The 19,474-nt window shown below is 39.8% G+C and overlaps 2 protein-coding genes across 2 annotated transcripts in view; both read right to left on the bottom strand.

The window, feature by feature from the left end:
• Positions 1-15,377, bottom strand: part of LOC102769995 (caspase-13-like) — an 18,926-nt gene extending 3,549 nt beyond the window's left edge. Inside the window, exons 1-6 of the mRNA XM_015563847.1 lie at positions 15,228-15,377; positions 9,192-9,443; positions 4,240-4,355; positions 3,208-3,381; positions 1,547-1,781; positions 572-691 (exon numbers count right to left, since the gene is read on the bottom strand). Coding sequence (XP_015419333.1) covers positions 572-691; positions 1,547-1,781; positions 3,208-3,381; positions 4,240-4,355; positions 9,192-9,443; positions 15,228-15,234 — 904 coding nt within the window. The 5' untranslated portion in view covers positions 15,235-15,377. The remainder of the gene's footprint in view (positions 1-571; positions 692-1,546; positions 1,782-3,207; positions 3,382-4,239; positions 4,356-9,191; positions 9,444-15,227) is intronic.
• A 1,211-nt stretch (positions 15,378-16,588) lies between these two features.
• Positions 16,589-19,474, bottom strand: part of LOC102769699 (caspase-1) — a 29,926-nt gene continuing 27,040 nt past the window's right edge. The window contains exons 8-10 of the mRNA XM_015563846.1: positions 17,925-18,034; positions 17,126-17,229; positions 16,589-16,673 (exon numbers count right to left, since the gene is read on the bottom strand). Of these exons, the coding sequence (XP_015419332.1) occupies positions 17,131-17,229; positions 17,925-18,034 (209 nt within the window). The 3' untranslated portion in view covers positions 16,589-16,673; positions 17,126-17,130. The remainder of the gene's footprint in view (positions 16,674-17,125; positions 17,230-17,924; positions 18,035-19,474) is intronic.

Raw genomic sequence — 19,474 nt, 5'->3', positions numbered from 1 at the left:
TCAGAGAGAAGGCAAGGGGGGGGACAGGGTTAAGAGATCAACCACAGGACTTGTATGCATGCATATGAGCATAACCAATGGACATGGACACTGGGGCTTATCCTGGGGGGAGAGAGTGACAGGGGGCAGAGTCAATCTGGAAAAAAGGAGATAACAAAATATATTTTAAAAAAAAGAAAAGAAAAAGAAAATGGAATCAAATCTGTTTTTTAAACAGTGTATGGGGAACGGGAAAATTTGCAAAGTAGAAACATTCAAATGTTAGAGCTTCTTAAGATGACTACCTAGAGGTCAAGAACTAAACACTGATCCCTATTATTAGGACCAACCGCTAAGCCCCAGGGTATAATTTTCTACATATTTTAAAGGATCTCCTCATCCTGCTGAGCCATGCAATGGCTCCCTCTAAAAAGCATCAAATGAGAACCATGGAGAAAAGGAGTTGGAGTTGATAATTTAAGAAGGGCAGGCAGTCTCAGGATCCACTAAAACTCTATTCAAAATGTTAAACAGATTTTATAGAAAATGGAATCAGCCCTGACCGGTTTGGCTGAACAGATAGAGCATCGGCCTGCGGAATTCTCCACGTGTGCTTTGTAAACAGCATCCTCCTCCAGGTTCTCAGGTGACTGTGAAGAGCTGTCTGTCATGGCTGCTGGAGAGTCACTGACCCACAATTCCCCGCGATTTTCTGTGGAGACATTAACATGGTGCAAACTGTGTGCCTCTATCAGTATGACTGTCAGTATTGTCTACCTCATTCTTTTTAAATGTTTATTCTCACCAACTTCACACACACACACACACACACACACACACACACACATACACACACTAAACCGTTGCCCCACACACATACCTTGGACTCTCTCTAGTGTCTTTGAGCAATGTGCCAATTAATAGTGGCAGCATCTTACCAGCAAGTAGTGATAGCATCAAAAAACTGGAAGAATCCCTTTCCTAAGAAGAGTGAAGGACTTAAAACCTTATCTGCATAATTTCAGAGCCTAGTTACCATTTTTCAGCTAGGCTATTTCTGATTTTTCTTCCAAACACTGCTCCAAAACTCTAAGAGGCAATGTGAAGTCAGAAAAAAGCAAAGGAAATGTTGACAGCAATCCCAAGTGCCCAGATCTCCCTACTCACTTCCCCTTCAAAAATGCATGAGGGAAAAGGGTGCTGCTGCTATAGAACAGCCCCACTTTCCAATGACATTCTTCTCAAGCCGGATAATGTCAAAATGCCTGTGAGGCATGTATAGATGTCATTAAAATGATCCTATTCCAAGGTTTAGATATTTGTGTTCAACTTTGATTAGGGATTCTGAAGATCTCCTTCACCACTTACCTTTGATTAAATTGAATAGATATTTCTTAGCTGAAAAGACAATCTCTCAAGATACCAACTCCCCTTGGCATTTCCCAAGAACTCAATTCACTTTATTTGCACTGAATGGGGTCTAGGATTGCTTTCCCTAAAGCAAAACATACATCATAATCCACAGCAAACACCTCATCCCCTTTGGATTTTCCTTATCAGAACTCACCACCTCTGCAGGCCTGGACAATGATGACCTTAGGTTTGTCCTTGAGACTGGGGCAGTTGCGATTGTTGAATATCCGAAAGATGGTGTCATAAGGTAGCACATCTGGGTTTTCCTTGCTGTGCTGAGTCCCACAGAGTCTATCCAGCAGGCCATGGGACATGAACACCAGGAATGTACTATCTGAGGTCCTGTGCTCTGGGCGGGCAGCAAATTCCACCAGCACTTTCTCCATCTCCTGAAAAAGACCATGGAGTCTTACTCTACAGGACAAGCATTAAGACCAATCTGACCCCCTGTTTATGGTGAGCAGTACAAGAAACACCTGCAATGTTCCAGTCACTGTGCCTTCAGATAGTGGTTGCTCAGTGATAGGTTTCTTTTTTTTTTTTTCTGACAGTGGAGCTGGGGGTTCAAGGACCTGCTCCTGCTAACTTTATATGAGCTGCCCTCTTGATATATTTTATATTTGTTTATTTTTACTTATATACTTTTTTCTTTCTATCTCTGTCTTTAATCTGATTACCTAATAGAAATCTTGTGTCATAAATATATCCTACCTCTTCCCTTCAACAACCCTTCCCGCTGTGCTTAGAATGCAATCACACTTCTGACATATGTGTTCTCCCTCCTGTCATCCTTCCTAGGCTGTCCTTACACTGGTCTTTTTGTATATTTCATGTGTCAGTTTCATATGTAGTTCACACTCTTCATCGTAGTGATCCCTCTTGGAATGGGTTGCATTCACATATTCCCAGGCCTTTCTTACTGGTTGTCATCTGTCAGGTCCTAAACTGTCTCCTGTAAAGGCTTTTCCTGACCGTTCCATCAAAGCAATTACTCCCCACTCCCCAATTCACTCTTATGTTCTCTTTTTCTTGTTTAAAATGCTTTTAACTTCATTTTCACTCTTACAGAGAGTCACAAGACACATCAAATCTCTGAAATTTTCTGTTTTTCTTTTCATATGATTGCCCCCCCCCACCAGTAAACCTAAATCAATTCAAACTTGGAATGTCCTGTCTCATTCACAGACCTACCCTCAGTGCCCAAATAGGCCCTGGTACCAAGTCAGGACTCAGTATTTATATGGTGACTACATGCCTTTTAAACTTTCATTACTTTAGAATTTTCTGGGAATGTTGGGTTTGAATCCCATTCACCTCACTTTGGAACTGAGAATTATGTGGGTATACATGCCAGGCACTTTCTGTCTAGTTTCATGGACTTGAGGATATTTGGAGCCCAAAGAGACATAGATGTCATCTATCTAATAATTTCATTTTATAAACACACCTACTCGCCGAAACCGGTTTGGCTCAGTGGATAGAGCGTCGGCCTGCGGACTGAAGGGTCCCAGGTTCGATTCCGGTCAAGGGCATGTACCTGGGTTGTGTGCACTTCCCCAGTGGGGGATGTGCAGGAGGCAGCTGGTCGATGTTTCTCTCTCATCGATGTTTCTAACTCTCTATCTCTGTCTCTCTCCTTTCCTCTCTGTGGAAAATCAATAAAATATATTTAAAAATAAATAAATAAACACACCTACTTACATGCACGTGCCCACACAGAGAAATATGTGGCCTAAGGTGATTAAAGCATTTGGCTATCATTATAAAGTTAGTTTGTTAGTAGGAGTGTGTGTGTGGTGCATGAGGAGCCCTTACCTTGGCTGTGAGTTTCTCTTCCACAATCACACTGTAGCCAAGGCTCACAAGCAACTCTTTCATCCCTGTGATGTCAAGGTCAGCCCCTTTCCTGGGCTGAAGGTGATCAAACTCTCTATTGCATATGATGAGAGCCAGGCGAGTGCGGTCTTTTCTCTCCTTTATTGGATAGATCTGCAGGAAACGGAAATGCAGTGAGTTTGGCTGACCTAAATCTCTTTTAAACCTTCAGGTACTAATCTCTGTTGCTTTGTTACAGGATCATAGATCTGCTCTCTCCCCTCTCCTGTACCAGAGACCCTGTCTTTTTTTTTTTGGTAATGGATTGAACTGACAAAAGGAATGTGAGAATTGAAAGTGATTTAGAACTTTCAGGTTATATAAAAATAAAAATAGACTGAAAAATAAAATAATGTAACTTATTTTCTAAGAGCCCAGAAGTGGACCTAGAACATATTTGGGATGCTTACTCAAGAATCTTGAAGAGACTAGAACAAATCCTAACATAACTTTCTCCTCTCTCTTCTCCACCTAGACAAATCATTCTCAGTGTTCAAGGTTCAGATCAAATTCCATAAAAACCAGGAGACATTTTCTATTGGCTCCAGCTAAAAATAAACACATCAGAGATGCTTTACCTTTGGTGATACCATTATTTCAGTATTATTTTTAACACATCGAGATAAAATGGGTTTCAGGCTTTAATTGTATTTTAAGTCATGTTTTGTCTCTAGCCTTTTCAGCTAGTATGAAAATAATTACTAAATATTTTGATCTACAGCTACAGCTTAATTGTAATAAGTCTCAAATAGAACAAATAAATGAAGAGAGAAATCTGTATTTTATCATGGGGCTGAAAGAAAATTGGAATCTGTATGAGGCAAATGAGTTCCTCCTTGCTCAAAGCATCTATGAAAATGATTACCACTGTCCCCACCCCACCACTCTGCAATTAGTGCTTTAGGGAATCAAGTACTTAGTGAAAGCAATTGCTTCTCTCTCTGTCTCTATTTTATGGATAGAACACAGTACCTCTCCAGCCTTTTCTTGACACATTTTCAGGAAATCTTCAGGAGGACAAAGCTTGAGGGTATCTGTAGTTTCTGCTGACTCAGCTGGCCCAGTCACTTCTGCAGGAGCTGCAGGATCTATCACATGACATCACATGATGTAATTTTAATATCTGCATCTGTTACCCATGATCACCTAAGACATCCTGACAGAGAAGGTAAGTCATGAAAAGTTCTTAAAACACTTTTAAATGTAGGAATTATTTTTTGTATTTAATCTCTAATATGAAGAAGTGTATTGTGACTGGGAATGAAGGGGGGTGGGTGGGCCGTGGGTGGTTGGCGTGGGTGGTTCCTGTTCCCTTGTGGAACTCAGAGTCAAAGACAATTTGCATATTAGCTTTTTTATTACATAGGATGGTATAACATCCCAAGTCTGCGCCTAATTTACACACAACACAGACATAGACACACACTAAGCACCTAAAAGAATCCTGAATCCTGTACCAATAGGCATTATTTGTTCAGGGACCTCAGCCTGTATTTTCAAGTTGCAGAGGAAATGGGCTTCTATGATTCTTTCCAAAGCTGTAGAGTCAGCTATGTCAAGGAGAAAAGCTAGGAAATTCTTGGTAGCAGATCCACCCAAAAATGTAATACTAGATTATGATTATTAAAAGGAAAACACCTTCCTTGGTGACTTCGGTCAAAATTAGGTTTTTTATATTCAGCTAAAACAGCCTGAGTCTGGCTATATTTTACTCTAAAGCACTCACTCATCTAACTGGAATGTTTCTTATCACTGAGCAAGATTATATTGAATAAATATTTAATAGAGTGTTATTCATTAGAAACATAATGAAGTCACATGTGCAATTCAATTTTTGCTAATGTTCACATTAAAAAGGAAAAACAAACAGGTGAAATTAATTTTAATAATATTTTGAAATCTGTGGAGTTAGCTATGTCCAGGAGAAATGCTACTAGCCACCAGAGTACTGATTCCAGGGCCAGGGGGACAACATTTTACGCAGAGATTCTAACATACACTGGATGTCCTTGCCTCCAAAGTTCTGATGAACCAGCACTACATTTTCAACCCATGTTTTATTTTTTTTTTTTAAATATATTTTATTGATTTTTTACAGACAGGAAGGGAGAGAGATAGAGAGTCAGAAACATCGATGAGAGAGAGACATCGATCAGCTGCCTCCTGCATACCCCCTACTGGGGATGTGCCCGCAACCCAGGTACATGCCCTTGACCGGAATCGAACCCGGGACCCTTCAGTCCACAGGCCGATGCTCTATCCACTGAGCCAAACCGGTTTCGGCTCAACCCATGTTTTAAAATGTGAGGGAATAACTCCTCCCTTTTGAAGAAGTTTGTTTCTGACTCATCCTGACCCAGTCCTTACAGAAACTTAACTGTATCCGCTACAGCTTGGCATCACTTGACAAAATTTGCAAGAGACTGGAAAAGTCCAGCACCCCCCCCTTTCAGAGGAATGAGTAAGAATGCATAAACAACAGAAGAGAGGTTTGCCAAGATCTAATTAACAAGGTTTTTGTTCAGAAAGAAACCTTGATGGTTAGTTACATGAACCAATCAAGGAACTCCCTGATTTTCTTTTATTTAAAAGAAAAAGAAATATCCTGTACAAATGTTTAGTTTCTATTTTTTCTATTTTTTATATTTTACTCATTTATTTCCATTAGTTTTTTTTCATAATATTTTTATAAACTTCTTTCTAAAATATGTGCTAAACACCAGAGCTCTGGAGATGCAGCAAATTGTTAGTCTCTAAGGAAACCAAGCTTTCTAAATATTTTTATAGATTAAACAGGGGCATCCTCTCCCTTCTCATTCCAGAAGATTCTGGCAATGTAAAGACTCCCCGGGTCCTGGGTTATTCTCTCATTAGATGGGATATTTTTCAGCAAAAACCTCCTCTATTTCCAGGTTATTTGCAAGTTTGGTGAGCACTCTAACTTAAGAAACATCATCTCCTAATGACCGTTGTGTGTCTGTATAAATATAGTGTTTGCAGTTAAGATTGGGATTTAATATTTCCGTGTTACATCTAATAGTACAAATTAGCATGAAAACAAATCCTCTCATTACAATCTATACTAATAATGGAGGAATATGCAAATTAGCCAGCGTGCTATCATGTAACGACCAATCAGAATGGGTGCAGGGCTGCTGTGGATAGCTCTCAGCATGCCTACACTGGGGTTCCATAGGGTGCGGAGAGGAAGGGAGAGCGGATAGGCAGTTAGGGGGGTCAGGCCAGGAGGGGAGCACAGATAGGCAGTTAGGGTGATCAGGCCAGGAGGGGAGAGCAGTTAGGCAGTTAGGGGGATCAGGCCACGAGGGGAGAGCAGATAAGCAGTTAGGGCAATCAGGCCAGAAAAGGAGAGCAGATGGGCAGTTAGAGGGATCAAGCCAGGAGAGAAGAGCAGTTAGGGGGATCAGGCCATCAGGGGAGAGTAGTTAGGAAGTTAGGGGGATCAGGCCAGGAGGGGAGAGCAGTTAGGCAGTTACGGGGATAAGGTCAGCAGGGGAGAGCAGTTAGGGCCATTAGGCAGGCAGGCAGGTGAGCGGTTAGGAGCCAATGGTTCCGGATTTTGAAAGGGATCCCGCATTGGAGAGGCTGTAGTCCAGGCTGAGGGACACCCACCCCCACCGCCCCGCCACCCTGTGTATGAATTTTGTGCACTGGGCCTCTAGTATAATAGATATTATAGTGCAGCCTGCTGCCCAAAAGGAGTTTGTAGCAGCCTGGGAATGGAGCTGAAAGAAATGAGAGAATTAGGAGTTTAGATAAAACTTTAAAAAGCTCAGTTTACCTGTTACCTAAGGACATATTCAGGAAACCCTTTAAAATGATATAAAAAGGAAGGGACTGATATTAGATGAGATAAAACCATATCCTTGGTGGGTAGCAATTTGAGTACTTATCTCTCTGACTAAATAGCAATCATATGTGTCTATATATGAGTTTTTTAAATAAAATAAGCAATCAAATACCTTGTATTCTTTCTATTCAATTTCTACATCATTCCCTCAATATTATACTAGGGACCCTCAGAATTATATCTGTGGTATGTCCAAAAAGCCTGGCCAGGACCTTACTTGTTCTAACATCTCATCTTACCCAGCTTCCTGGCCTGCTAGGCTTGTGAACCTTAGTTGTCCTAGGATCACCCTGGAGCAGGGGTCCTCAAACTATGGCCTGCGGGCCACATGCAAATATAAATATTGTATTTGTTCCCGTTTTGTTTTTTTTCTTCAAAATAAGATATGTGCAGTGTGCATAGGAATTTGTTCATAGTTTTTTTAAACTATAGTCTGGCCCTCCAACGGTCTGATGCACAGTGAACTGGCCCCCTGTTTAGAAAGTTTGAGGACCCCTGCCCTGGAGGTTCCATGTGCAGATAGAGCCCTCGGAACCATACAACACATCATGATAGGATCTACTCTTGCCTCCTGCCTGCCACTCACTACCTCTGCCATTGCAGTGGTTCATATCAGTTTGGTTTAATGCTTATGGTGATTCCTGGGGTTGCTGAAATTATTTTATAATTTCTACTATTTAAATGTGATTTTTATTTGCAAATGTTTTATTTTTGGGAAAAAAAATCACTTATTCCTACCCCATCCCAGATTAAAGAGAAAGTAATAAACCTGTACAAGGAGCAGCGTGAATGTTAGTGAGAACTCCGCTCAGGCCACAATCTTGGACATCTACCAAACAAGCGTGTCCTTCCTGCTGGGCGGAATGTCCCTCCCACCTAGAGAAGGGCTTCTTTCAAAAGCTGATACACAGACATGCATAACCCATGGACACAGACACTGGTGTGGTGAAGGCCTGGGGGTGGAGGGGAAAAACAGGACATGTAATGCTTTCAGTAATAAGGAGCCATTTAAAAAGAGGAAAGAAAAAGGAAACCAAAGCTTATGTGTAATTTGGAGGGCTCTATAATGTATGTAGCCTTGTGTGCATTATTTTTTCTTATTGATGAGCTCTAGTACACAAGGTTGGGGGTTTTGGTTAAACTCTGCAGCCAGCAGAGTCGGTCACTGTTGAATTTGAGCCTGAGGACATGTAGTCTCTAGTAGCATTTGTAATTCAATCTAGGTCAACATGTTTGAAAGATTTTAATATATTTGAAACTTTTTAGGTGTTACTGGAAAGTTCTAAATATTACTATGATAATCACGATTACTAATATTTATTGCATGCGGGTTCTTTGTTTGCTTATTCATCTTATATTTATTATGTGCCTGGCACTCTGTTAAGAGCTCTTATTCATTCATTGGCAAAGACAACAGCTGCATTCTGGATTAAGAAAATTGGTGGATTATAGTTCTAATGAGATACAAAGGGAATAGATTTGATGAGGAGCATCAAGTGTATAATTTCAAATATTTTAGTTGTGTGAAGCCAGAGGAATATTTGAGTGGAAATGGAGACTATGCTGCCAGAGCTCAATGTATCTGGAGCTCAGGGGAGAGTGCTGGGTGAGAAATAAACTGTTAGGAGTTGTCCCATATGCCTACCACTCTGTTCTTAGGCTTATGAACCTCGCAAAGTTCCTAAAATTGCCCCCATTTCACAGATGCTGAGACTGATGCCTAAGGAGATACAGAAACTTGAAGAAGTCATGCATGTAGTGTCCAAAGTGGCAGAACCAGGGTTCGGGATCAGGTAGCCCTAACCACAAAGTCTCTACAGTGAGCTCTTTCCATGAGCAACCTGAACACAAACCCTCAGCTTCTTAGCTAGTCAGAAACCAAGCCCCCTCTCACAAAGGACAAGATAGCCCCTAAAAGGGCACTGATGAGGCTAGTGAAAATAATATTTTAGTAATTAAGGATGGGGGCATTACAGAAGGCACCGGCGGGGCATTGGAGATAAACAGATTCCAGATAATTTGAGATATTTGTTGCAAATGCCTCTATTCTTACCTTTTGTGCTGATGGAATTTTTGTTTGTGTTAAGGAAGGTTTGGACAAGGACTTGACCTGCTTCATGTTGTTTCCCTCGCACAGCGTCCACTAAAACCCGGGCCTTGTCTCCAGGTTTGGCGTCATTGAATTTTTTCTTGTCAGTTTCCTCCAATTTCAGAACATCTTTTTTCACCAATCCATCCAAAACTTCAACTAAGATGTCTTTCCCGATAGATTCCAAAGCCTTAAGTGGGTTTTTGTAGAGTTTATCTGTCAGAAATACAAAGACTCCTTCAACTGTGGGCAAAACCAAAGAGTTTTGCACTATATTTAGAGACCTCCCCTGAAAGGTGAAATACCTTCTGACTATTTCAATGTTTCCCCAATAAAATACATCCCTCTTTCATTGTACCTGTGGCATTCTGTCAGTGCATCAAAAACGTACTAGGCTTTGTTTAATGATTATTGTCCCTTGATTTTTAGATAGCTTCCTATCTCCTTTCTCTGACATTGAGCTTAATGTCACCCACCGGTCTTATATTTCTCTATTTTTCTCCATCTCATAGTGACGATGTATGCTCCAAGAAAAGTCGATGCTCTTGTCCCACCAGACCACAGAATCTATTTTCTCTATGTATTTAGTTTTCCTGGTGAAAGCACGATGCATTTGAATCCACAGTCTGTATCCACATCTCCTAGTTACATCTTTGTGCTTAAATTCTTAAAAGTACTTATAGCCTAGCTGAAAATATGAATTAATGAATAAGTGAATAAATGCATCCAGGCTCCCAATAATTTAAAATCTTGTCTCAATCAAAAGTTAGAGTTGGAAATAATATGCTGACTAATCTTTCAAGATGGTAGATTAATTTGATAACAAGTTAATTTATTACTGCCTGGGATAGTTTGAATTTTTATAGAGGAATATAGAAGTCAATATAATAAATATTTTTTTAATACCACAGGTATGACTTAGACATATATGGGAAGGCAGGATATCTCATCAATTCTCAATTAATTCTAAGATAATTATTCAGTCCATCTAGATATAAGGATAGCCTTGACACAAAATGACACTTTCTAAAGAAAATGTGCCAGGACACATTTTCTTGAGCCCAGAAACACTAGCCTCATTTTCCATGTCATCTTGAATTATTTCAACAAATGTTTATTTAGTAGTGATTATGAGAAAGAAACATGAAATTACAAGTAAATTAAATGTTACCTTATATCAATTAGCTTAATTGTAGAGCCAACATCTCTTGTCCACTTAAATTTATTGAAAAATAAAATACATATAAAGCAATGTAAAACATCATCATCATCATCATCATTATTATTTACATGTCTCTGTACTAAACACAAACACTAATATGCCATATCTTCACAATAATCTAATGAGATAGCCATTATTTTTCTCTATTTCAAGATCATTTGCCCCAAATCACACAAATTGGGATTCACATTCTATTTTTACAACACAGCTTCAGTAATAATAATTCATATTTGTCAAGCCCCCACTGGTGCCAAGTGCTATGCACGAATCTTCTCATTTAAACTCTACCAAAACTCCATCTAACCTGCATATTAATAATTCTACTATATAAAAAAGAAAGCATATACAGAGAAATTGGTTAAGTAATTGACACAAATGGTATGTTTAGTGCACAGTGTGTCTAGTTAGTGGAGAGAAGGGAATCAAACTCAGGGGTTCAAAGCACCCCCCCCCCACTCATAAATCATCAAACTACATTACATGATACTTGGTGAAGAATTATTTAAAATAATGCAAAGTGTTTCAGGAACTCAAAGAAGACTTGGTAAATTTCTGCAGGTGAGACCACAAAGTCTTCTTAGAAAAGGTAATGAAAATACAGAGATACTATTGCCGGAAGCCAATTCCAGCATGTCAGCAGGGCTGAATCATCTGGAGATGGCTGAGGGCATTTCCCCAAACCTGAAAAAGATGCATCAGTGAATGCTTGCTGCAGACAGCTGAGGGCATTTAAATCTACATGTTATTGCCTCCTACTGGCCAAACACCTGAACAGCCGAAGGCAATTCCTCCAATCTGACAATGGATTCTGTATAGTAACCCTACCCTTCGATATGTATCTCTACTTTGCCTCAGGACAATTTGTGTTAATAAAAAGCAAGGGGTCCTGAGACAAAGAGAACTTGGTTTCTTTTGCTAAGTCTTCTCTGGCCCCTCAAATGCCTTCCAAAATTATGTTTCATCTCTGGCTCTTGATTAATTTACGCCATAGCCCTTCTCCAGATTCCTGAACCCTTCTAGATGCTGGATTAAGACCCCCGGCATTATACAATATAGTATACTGATGTTAGAACAGAGAGTTTGAAGAATTGCAAACAGCATACAAGTTAGTGTATGGAAGATTTAATCTACCTAAGTTCTGGGCTTCTGTTTCATTTACTAGCATCTGTGCACTCAAGAAGGTGGTATAGAGTCGACTGAATGAATGGCATGGGGAGAAATTTGATAAACAATACAACCAGAGTTTGGTCTTAGGTACTCTTCTCATCATCTCTACATTCTCATGGCTTCATTATACATTACTCCCAAATTTATGGATTCAGCCCAGATGTGGATACTAAAATTGAGACTCATATACCTACCTCCTCTCAATATACCACAAAGTTATTAAACTTATTTTCATAAAATTGATCTTTATATATACCTGTTCTGTTCCCTTTACTAGTAAATGATATCTAAACACCAAGTTCATCACATATGTTAATAGTGAATCTCTCCTGTTTTCTGAATAACTGATTTTCCATCTCATGTCAAATTGTATTGATTTTCTCTGCTAAATATTTACAGAATCTGCCCATTTCTCTCAATTTTAATTACACATTATTCCATTTCAGGCCAACATCCTTCTTTTTCCTAATTACTTCAGGACCTTTATAAATCTACTTTTGGATCCTTCTAATCTGTTTTCCACAATGAAGCAGACTTAGGGTGCTAAAATCTAGATTTAATCTTGAAACCTCTGAGCTTAATCTAATGTAGGTCTTCTCATTCATCCATCCTCAGTCTCTATCACTTACCCACCTTGCTCATTACCTTGTTTCTAGAAGACCCTTACTTAGGAAGCTCTATGTGGACAGTCTCCCAACTCCCACACTTTTTCCTGTTTCCCCACTGCTCCCTGATTCTTTATATCTCAGATGAGATGTAATTGCCTTCAGGAAATCCTACCTGAGGCTCCCAGACTAGACAGAGTGTCAGAGGTATAAGCTCCAGATGCCTTGATTCTCACTAGGCTAGCAATGTTTCCCTTGTGCTTGTTAATTGTATAATAATGGCAAACCAAATTTGGTTGTTTATATTTATTGGGCCATTTGTTTTTGTCTCTTGCCTTTCCATTTGCCACATCTATTATCTAATGATTCCCTGATTCCAAAATAATAATCAGTGAGGCCATCCTGCCTGGCCAAAGACGCAGCCATGAGTGTGAGTTTCACTCACTACTCTCCAGCCAAAGGCTTCCTGAAGAAAACAATCAATCCTTGTAGTATAAGAACTTAAGTAAAATGTCATGAGATGAGTCATAAACCCTGGAGCAGTGGTTCTCAACCTTCCTAATGCCTTGAACCTTTAATACAGTTCTTCATGTTGTGGTGACCCCCAACCATAAAATTATTTTCGTTGCTACTTCATAACTGTAATTTTGCTACTGTTATGAATCGTAATGCAAATATCTGATATGCAGGATGTATTTTCATTGTTATAAATTGAACAAAATTAAAGCATAGTGATTAATCACAAAACAATATGTAATTATATATGTTTTCCAATGGTCTTAGGCGACACCTGTGAAAGGGTCATTCGACCCCCAAAGGGGTCGCGACCCACAGGTTGTGAACTGCTGCCCTGGAGAGATTATACCATGAAGAGCATCCTATCTAATAAAAGAGAAACATGGTAATTAGCCATACGTCCGCTACCCTTCCCATTGGCTAATCAGGGCGATATGCAAATTAACTGCCAGCCAAGATGGCGACCGGCAGCCAGGCAGCTTGAAGCTAACATGAGGCTTGCTTGCTTCAGTGACAGAGGAAACCAACGTTTCCCGCCTGCCTTGCCGGCCTCTGAGCCTGCAGTTTGAAACATTGTTACAAATATAGAAGCTAAACAAAACCCAAGAAACCTGCTTTCAGCCCTCAGGGATCTCAGAACTTGAGTTGATACAGTGTTTTGATTATAGAACCCAAACAAACCAAATACTTGCTTTCAGCATCAGAGGCCTCAGAGCTGGAGCCAGAGCTAAAGCTGGCCCATAATAATAAAAAAATGACATACAACCAATGGAACTGTGCTGTGCCTCACTCTGAAAATGAGGACAAATTGATTTGGTAAGTATTGTAAAGTGAAAAAAATATTTGAGATAATTTGATGATAATATTCTTTATCATTTAGACTGTTAAAGTCACAATTAATTTGTAATTATGAGCTCTTAGTGTATATGTGTGCATATATATAGAGCTTTTTAGAAAAACATAAATATTTTAACTTTCAGGAAAATAAAACATACAACTATACATGTTTATTCAATTTACAAAATTATGACATATATACTTTTAATGCACTGGAGTCCACAATATAAAGAGAAGCTGCTTAGGTCAATCAAAGCCTTCAATTCTAAGCTTGGTGCTTCCACCCTTCTCTGTGCGTGACAGGGGTCGGCACCCTAACTCCCCAATCAGCCCTGCCCTGAGCCCGACCAGGGGCTGCATCTAGGGATTAGGCCTGCCCTCTGCCACCGGGGAGCGGGCCTAAGCCAGCAGGTCATTATCTCCCGAGGGGTCCCAGACTGTGAGAGGGCACAAGCCGGGCTGAGGGACCCCCCCCCACCTGAGTGCACAAATTTTTGTGCACCAGGCCTCTAGTAATATATATATAAAAAGGAAGGTAAATACAGTACATATAAAATTTTTTTGTGAAATTAATTTCATATTTTAGAGACATTAATGGAAAAATGGATAAACATATTTTAACAGGTAGAAAAACCTGTCTGAAATGTTCAGACATTTTTTAAAAAACACCTGGGAGACACTGTAGTCCTGAGTAAGAAAATTACATGTAGAGATACTTAGAATGTGAGAACTTTAAGATAACTAATTACTTTTCCTAATGATTCTAATCTGCAAATAAACCTGTGCCAGACCAGCTATATAAGACTTATCTGCAGATCTTTATAAGGCTAGGAATGCCTATTTAAGATGGAGACATTCAGGGGCAGGATAACCTGAACTTTTAAAAATGACTAGAGATTATTCAGATTTGTTAAAAAGTTTAGAAACTGATGACCTCGTTGAACCCCTTCCTTTTAAATGAGGAAAATGAAACAAAAAAGTGATATGACGCGTTTGACTACTAGCTGCATACATAGCTAACCTCGTGCCTTTTCAGCTTCTGTGTATAAGCAACAGGATGGATTGGAGGGTTAAAACCTGGAGAGGAAGATCCGATCCGTTTAAAAACCGTGATAGCGATCTAGGAAAAACTGCACTGGAGTCCTTAGCACCAGGGCTAGAGAGAAAGGGGGAGAGACAGTCACCTCAAAAGACCAAGAGCGTAATTCAATCCGGGAGAAGGCAACGGGGCGGGAATTCAAAGTTCACCTATGGGATCCTGGGCACAGCGTTTGTCACCCAGATGACTAATTTGGAAACAGCTGGAGGCCAGAGGATTTCAGAGGGCATTTAGGATCTTCAAGAGTTGTCTCACACAACAAGAACTTCCTCCATTTGTCTTCTCCCTTCCCTTCATAACCCAGAGCTGAAAGAAAGGAATTACCTTTTCCTGGGTCTAAAAGACCTGGAAACCTCTCTGAACCTTTCTTTCCGCCTTTCCAGGCAATGTCCGAGGATGAGTCAAGTTACACAGAGCTGATAAGGGGAAGAACTCAGCTTGCAAACCACAGGCTCTTGCTTCCCTTTTGTTATTTCTGTTTGTCAGGAGCAATAAATAAAGCATTTCCGAAGACCCAGGTCCCTGACCCTTGGTCAAAAAAGACCCCTACTCACCAGCCATAGGTAACCACAGCCTTAGCCCCTTCCTGCTGCCGGGAAGCAAGTCACAGGCTTGAAAATGAAACTTTCCGGCACTTCCTCATTGCAGGGGGCGGGGGCAACTAACCAGACATTGGGCAACTGCTGCTTAGAACTTCTGAGTTCACCAGTCAGTCCGGGAAAATCCCCTGAGAAGAAAACATTCTTCCTTTAGGGTATAAAGGAAAAGAAATGTAAATGATGAAACATTTTCCTATTGGCTGGCACCTCTGACTGTTTTTTTCCCTTTCCTTCTCTCACTTCCATGCCCCCACACCTCCTTCCCTCTGTCCTTTTTCTGACCCCTCAGTATTTCTCCTCTGCTCACTGAAAACTCATGAAGGAGTTAAAACTAACAGGTCTCCTTTTATTTCCAGATAAGAAGTATCCAAAATAGCTTCTGTTTTCTGTTTTGACTGTGCTGGTATCATCCCCTCCCTGTCTCCCTGTGCTTTTGAGATTTTATGGGTAAATTCTGAAGGAATCTGCATCTCCACTCTCCTCATGCTTTCCTGTAACTGCCTAAACATGCCTTCATGTTTAATTTTCGCTGAGGGTGGCTTCTCACTACCATTTTTTTTTTATATATATTCTCTGAACAATGAGTCACCAGAGAAGCAGTCTCAGGCTGTAGTAGAACAAATGCATGTCAGTAAAAAGAAGATATGTACAGAAGGTTAGTTAGTGGGGGGAAAAAAGACTGTGATATTCAGTTTATAAGGTCTTCAAAAGGTCAGAAATTCACCTCTGCTCCTAATGGATTAGGATTAGGAAGGGCTCAAATTGCATGTGAAAAGTAGTCTTTTCAGTCCTTCCCAAGTCTAGCATTGCTGACTGGAGGATTTTACCCCAAACTCATTACCAATGAATCACACAAGGATGTTACTTTGTATACAACACATACATAGGGTATCATGTATTGTCAGCTAATTGTTTTGTGTTTGTTGGGTTCTGTTCCCAATAGCACTGTAAACTGTGAGCTGCCTGAAGTTGAGTCAAAATTACTTTGCAGCCCTAAAAGACCTTAGGAAAGGACAGAAACATGGAGTTTCTGGGAGTGGTAAATTAGGATTTTGGATACATCACTTATCGTACTCTGCAATCCTCCTGCGAGCAGCAGGTTTTTTGAAGTCAGGTAGCTACTGTGATTGGCATCTGTGCCCCTAAAACTGAAAGCCCAGAAAATGGTGTCTAGAAAGAAAGAATGGTGCTATTAGGTTGTTTATTGATTATGGATCAAGTCTAAGGACTCCAGATCCATTACAAGCTCCAAATCCCACTGCTTATCTTCTCAGAGTAGAAAAACACCATAACAACTTTTCATTTTTTAAATTTCAGATTTATTAGAATGTTGAAAGAAATGTCTGTTTCCTGCAGACATGATTCCAAAAGCGGGAACAGGATGACAGGACTCCTGGCTTCCTACAAGAAAACACACACACACACACACACACACACACACACACACACACACACACATATTTAAAAAAGTGTCCTGCTAAAAGAAATGCAAGTTAAAAGATCACTCCACTTTTGGGGACAGAAGGAAGTGCTATGCTATGTCTACATATTGCCCCACTGCGTGAAAAGAGGGGCCATCTAAAACCACACTTCCATCATCCTATGGCCACATCTCAGTCTACATCAGCTGACCCTGTGAAAGGGGCATCTGACTGCTGAACTGAGAAGAGCAGCATGCTCTGCACTGAACCAGCAGAAAGCATCTTTTTAGTACCTCCCATTTACTATATGAGGCCTTGAGTTCTTGATGAGGATGAAGTTGAGGCCTTCTTCCCCAACCTCACCCACCCTTACCACACACACACACACACACACACACACACACACACACACACACATCTGATACAACTTACTTATATTAATGTCCTGGGAAGAGGTAGAAACATCTTGTCAAAGTCACTCTTTCGGTGGTGGGCATCTGTGCCTTACCATCAGGTGACTCAAATGAAAACCGAACCTAAATTGAAAAGAGAATCTGTATTTTTGTTTTCTTGAACAGCAGAAACTTCACTTAAGCTGGAAAAATTAGAGAAAGTGTAGCAAAATAAGTCATAAAAGCAAAAAGGTTGTGCATCTGTAAGAATCAGAGTAATATACATATCCAAGCATGGGATGACCAGACTGTTTAAATCTGTTGCTGGATCTAATTGCTATGGACACAGGGAAATCGGAGTCCGCTTGTTTGTCTCCTTAGGGTTCAGGGGGAGTTAAAATAAATTATTATTTTCTGGGTGTTGATTTCTAGATCATAGCAGATGGGATCTGCCTTTCAGGTTTGCTGACTCAGAAAAGAAACTCAAAGCTCATTTGGAAAGAAGGGCATTTCTGAGAGATAAGCCTGTCCAGAGTTGCTCCCTAGGTTTCCATCTGGAATAGTCAGGTATCCAGGGAAATAGAGTATGAGAAACATCTAGAGCAGCGGTTCTCAACCTGTGGGTCGCAACCCTTTGGGGGTCGAATGACCCTTTCACAGCAGTCGCCTAAGACCATCGGAAAACACATGTATAATTACATATTGTTTTTGTGATGAATCACTATGCTTTAATTATGTTCAATTTGTAACAATGAAATTGGGGGTCACCACAGCATGAGGAACTGTATTAAAGGGCCGCGGCATTAGGAAGGTTGAGAACCACTGATCTAGAGCCTTACCTTTCGGAAAATTTCCTCCATGTCGCAGGACCAGGCATATTCTTGCAAATTTTTGATAAGTTTAATAATAAAAAGAGAGCCGTGTTTGGGATGTCTCCAGGAAACATTATCTGTGAATAAAGCACATTCCAAATCTCATGCAAAGTTCTTGTCTGGCCAAAAAGATGGAATGCTTGGATTTCCCCTCCAGCTGAGGAAGCCTGTTGAGTTCATGCTGTTTCCTATACACTGTTTGCCATCATGTAGTGATTTATCCAATGTGTAGTGAGTATATTTTTACTGATACTTGACAATTGTTAATGCCATATGAAGGATGCCATAGATGGGGCAGATGGTAGGTTGGTATTATCTTAGGGTTCACGGATCTATAAAATTAGTAGATACGAAGGGGAGGGCAGAATGAGGTAGAGGGACGTGATTGGGCCTTAGGGAAGAAATACCTGAGTGTGGATCCCAAGAATATTTGTTTACTGACTCTAATTTAAGTTATTTATACACTCTGAAATGCAATTGCCTTGACTATAAAGGGTAAGGAGGGTAAAATTTTCTGCCACAAAAATGTGTTGAAAGATTAGATATAATGTATTATAAGTGTCTAAGAGAATATAGGATGTGTTATACCCAGTCCATGCAGGGTAATTATATTAATAACATTTCAAATGTCGACCTTGTAAATAATTTAATTAAAATCAAATACTATTGATCATAAGGTATTTGTGCAAAGAAAAGGTTAACTGAATATGAGAATGCTACCAATATAATAGAATTACAAACCTAAAAAAGGAGTAAGAGAGAAAGATCGTATTCTACTGGAGGACAAAACAGCCTTATGAAAGAGAAATATTGAAGAATGATATTATATAAATAGTGGACACATAGAAATCACTGAGCCATTTTAAAATTTTAAAAATAAATATATAAGAGAAAAGTGGTATAGCTCTGTATATTACCATGGACACAAGCTTTAACAAAAGATTTAGCCAATAATATTGGTAATAAAACATGTAATAGTAATAGGTTAAAATTCTATTTAATTTTATGGTGTTTTATGAAGCTGGTTCCTATTAAAAGAAGGGGATGGAAGAGAGGATGGAGGCAGAAATCTCCACACGTTCTTTGTGAAATTAAGGGAGTAAATCGCCACGTGTGTTCAGGAGAGCACCACAATGTGCTTGCAATTAACACCAGAGAAAGTGTAGCTAAGTTTTCTAATGGAAGATAACTAACTGAAGATAACAGAATTGAAGTTTTTAAGTGTCAACTGCAATGGAGGGGTGAGGAAAGTAAAAGAAAAAGAGAAAGAACTCACTCAGCAAGACAGATTTTGAGAAGCCAGGAGGTCTACAAAACACTATATAGCCAGAGGTAAATCTTTTTGGAAGGCTGAAATAAAGGGTTTTAAAGAAAATTTATGTCTAGTACTAAAATCTGCTAAATACACTCAAGCTATAAGTGTGTGGGACTTTTTGCCTAGCATCACTGTTTTGATTTTGGGGGAAAAAATGATGGATTTCTATATTAAGACATGGTCAACACACACACACACACAC

This window comes from Myotis davidii, unplaced genomic scaffold (assembly GCF_000327345.1).
Source record: "Myotis davidii unplaced genomic scaffold, ASM32734v1 scaffold4999, whole genome shotgun sequence".
Lineage (NCBI taxonomy): Eukaryota > Metazoa > Chordata > Mammalia > Chiroptera > Vespertilionidae > Myotis > Myotis davidii.
The sequence above is the reverse complement of the archived record's forward strand: the minus strand, read 5'-3'. Positions and strand labels throughout refer to the sequence as shown.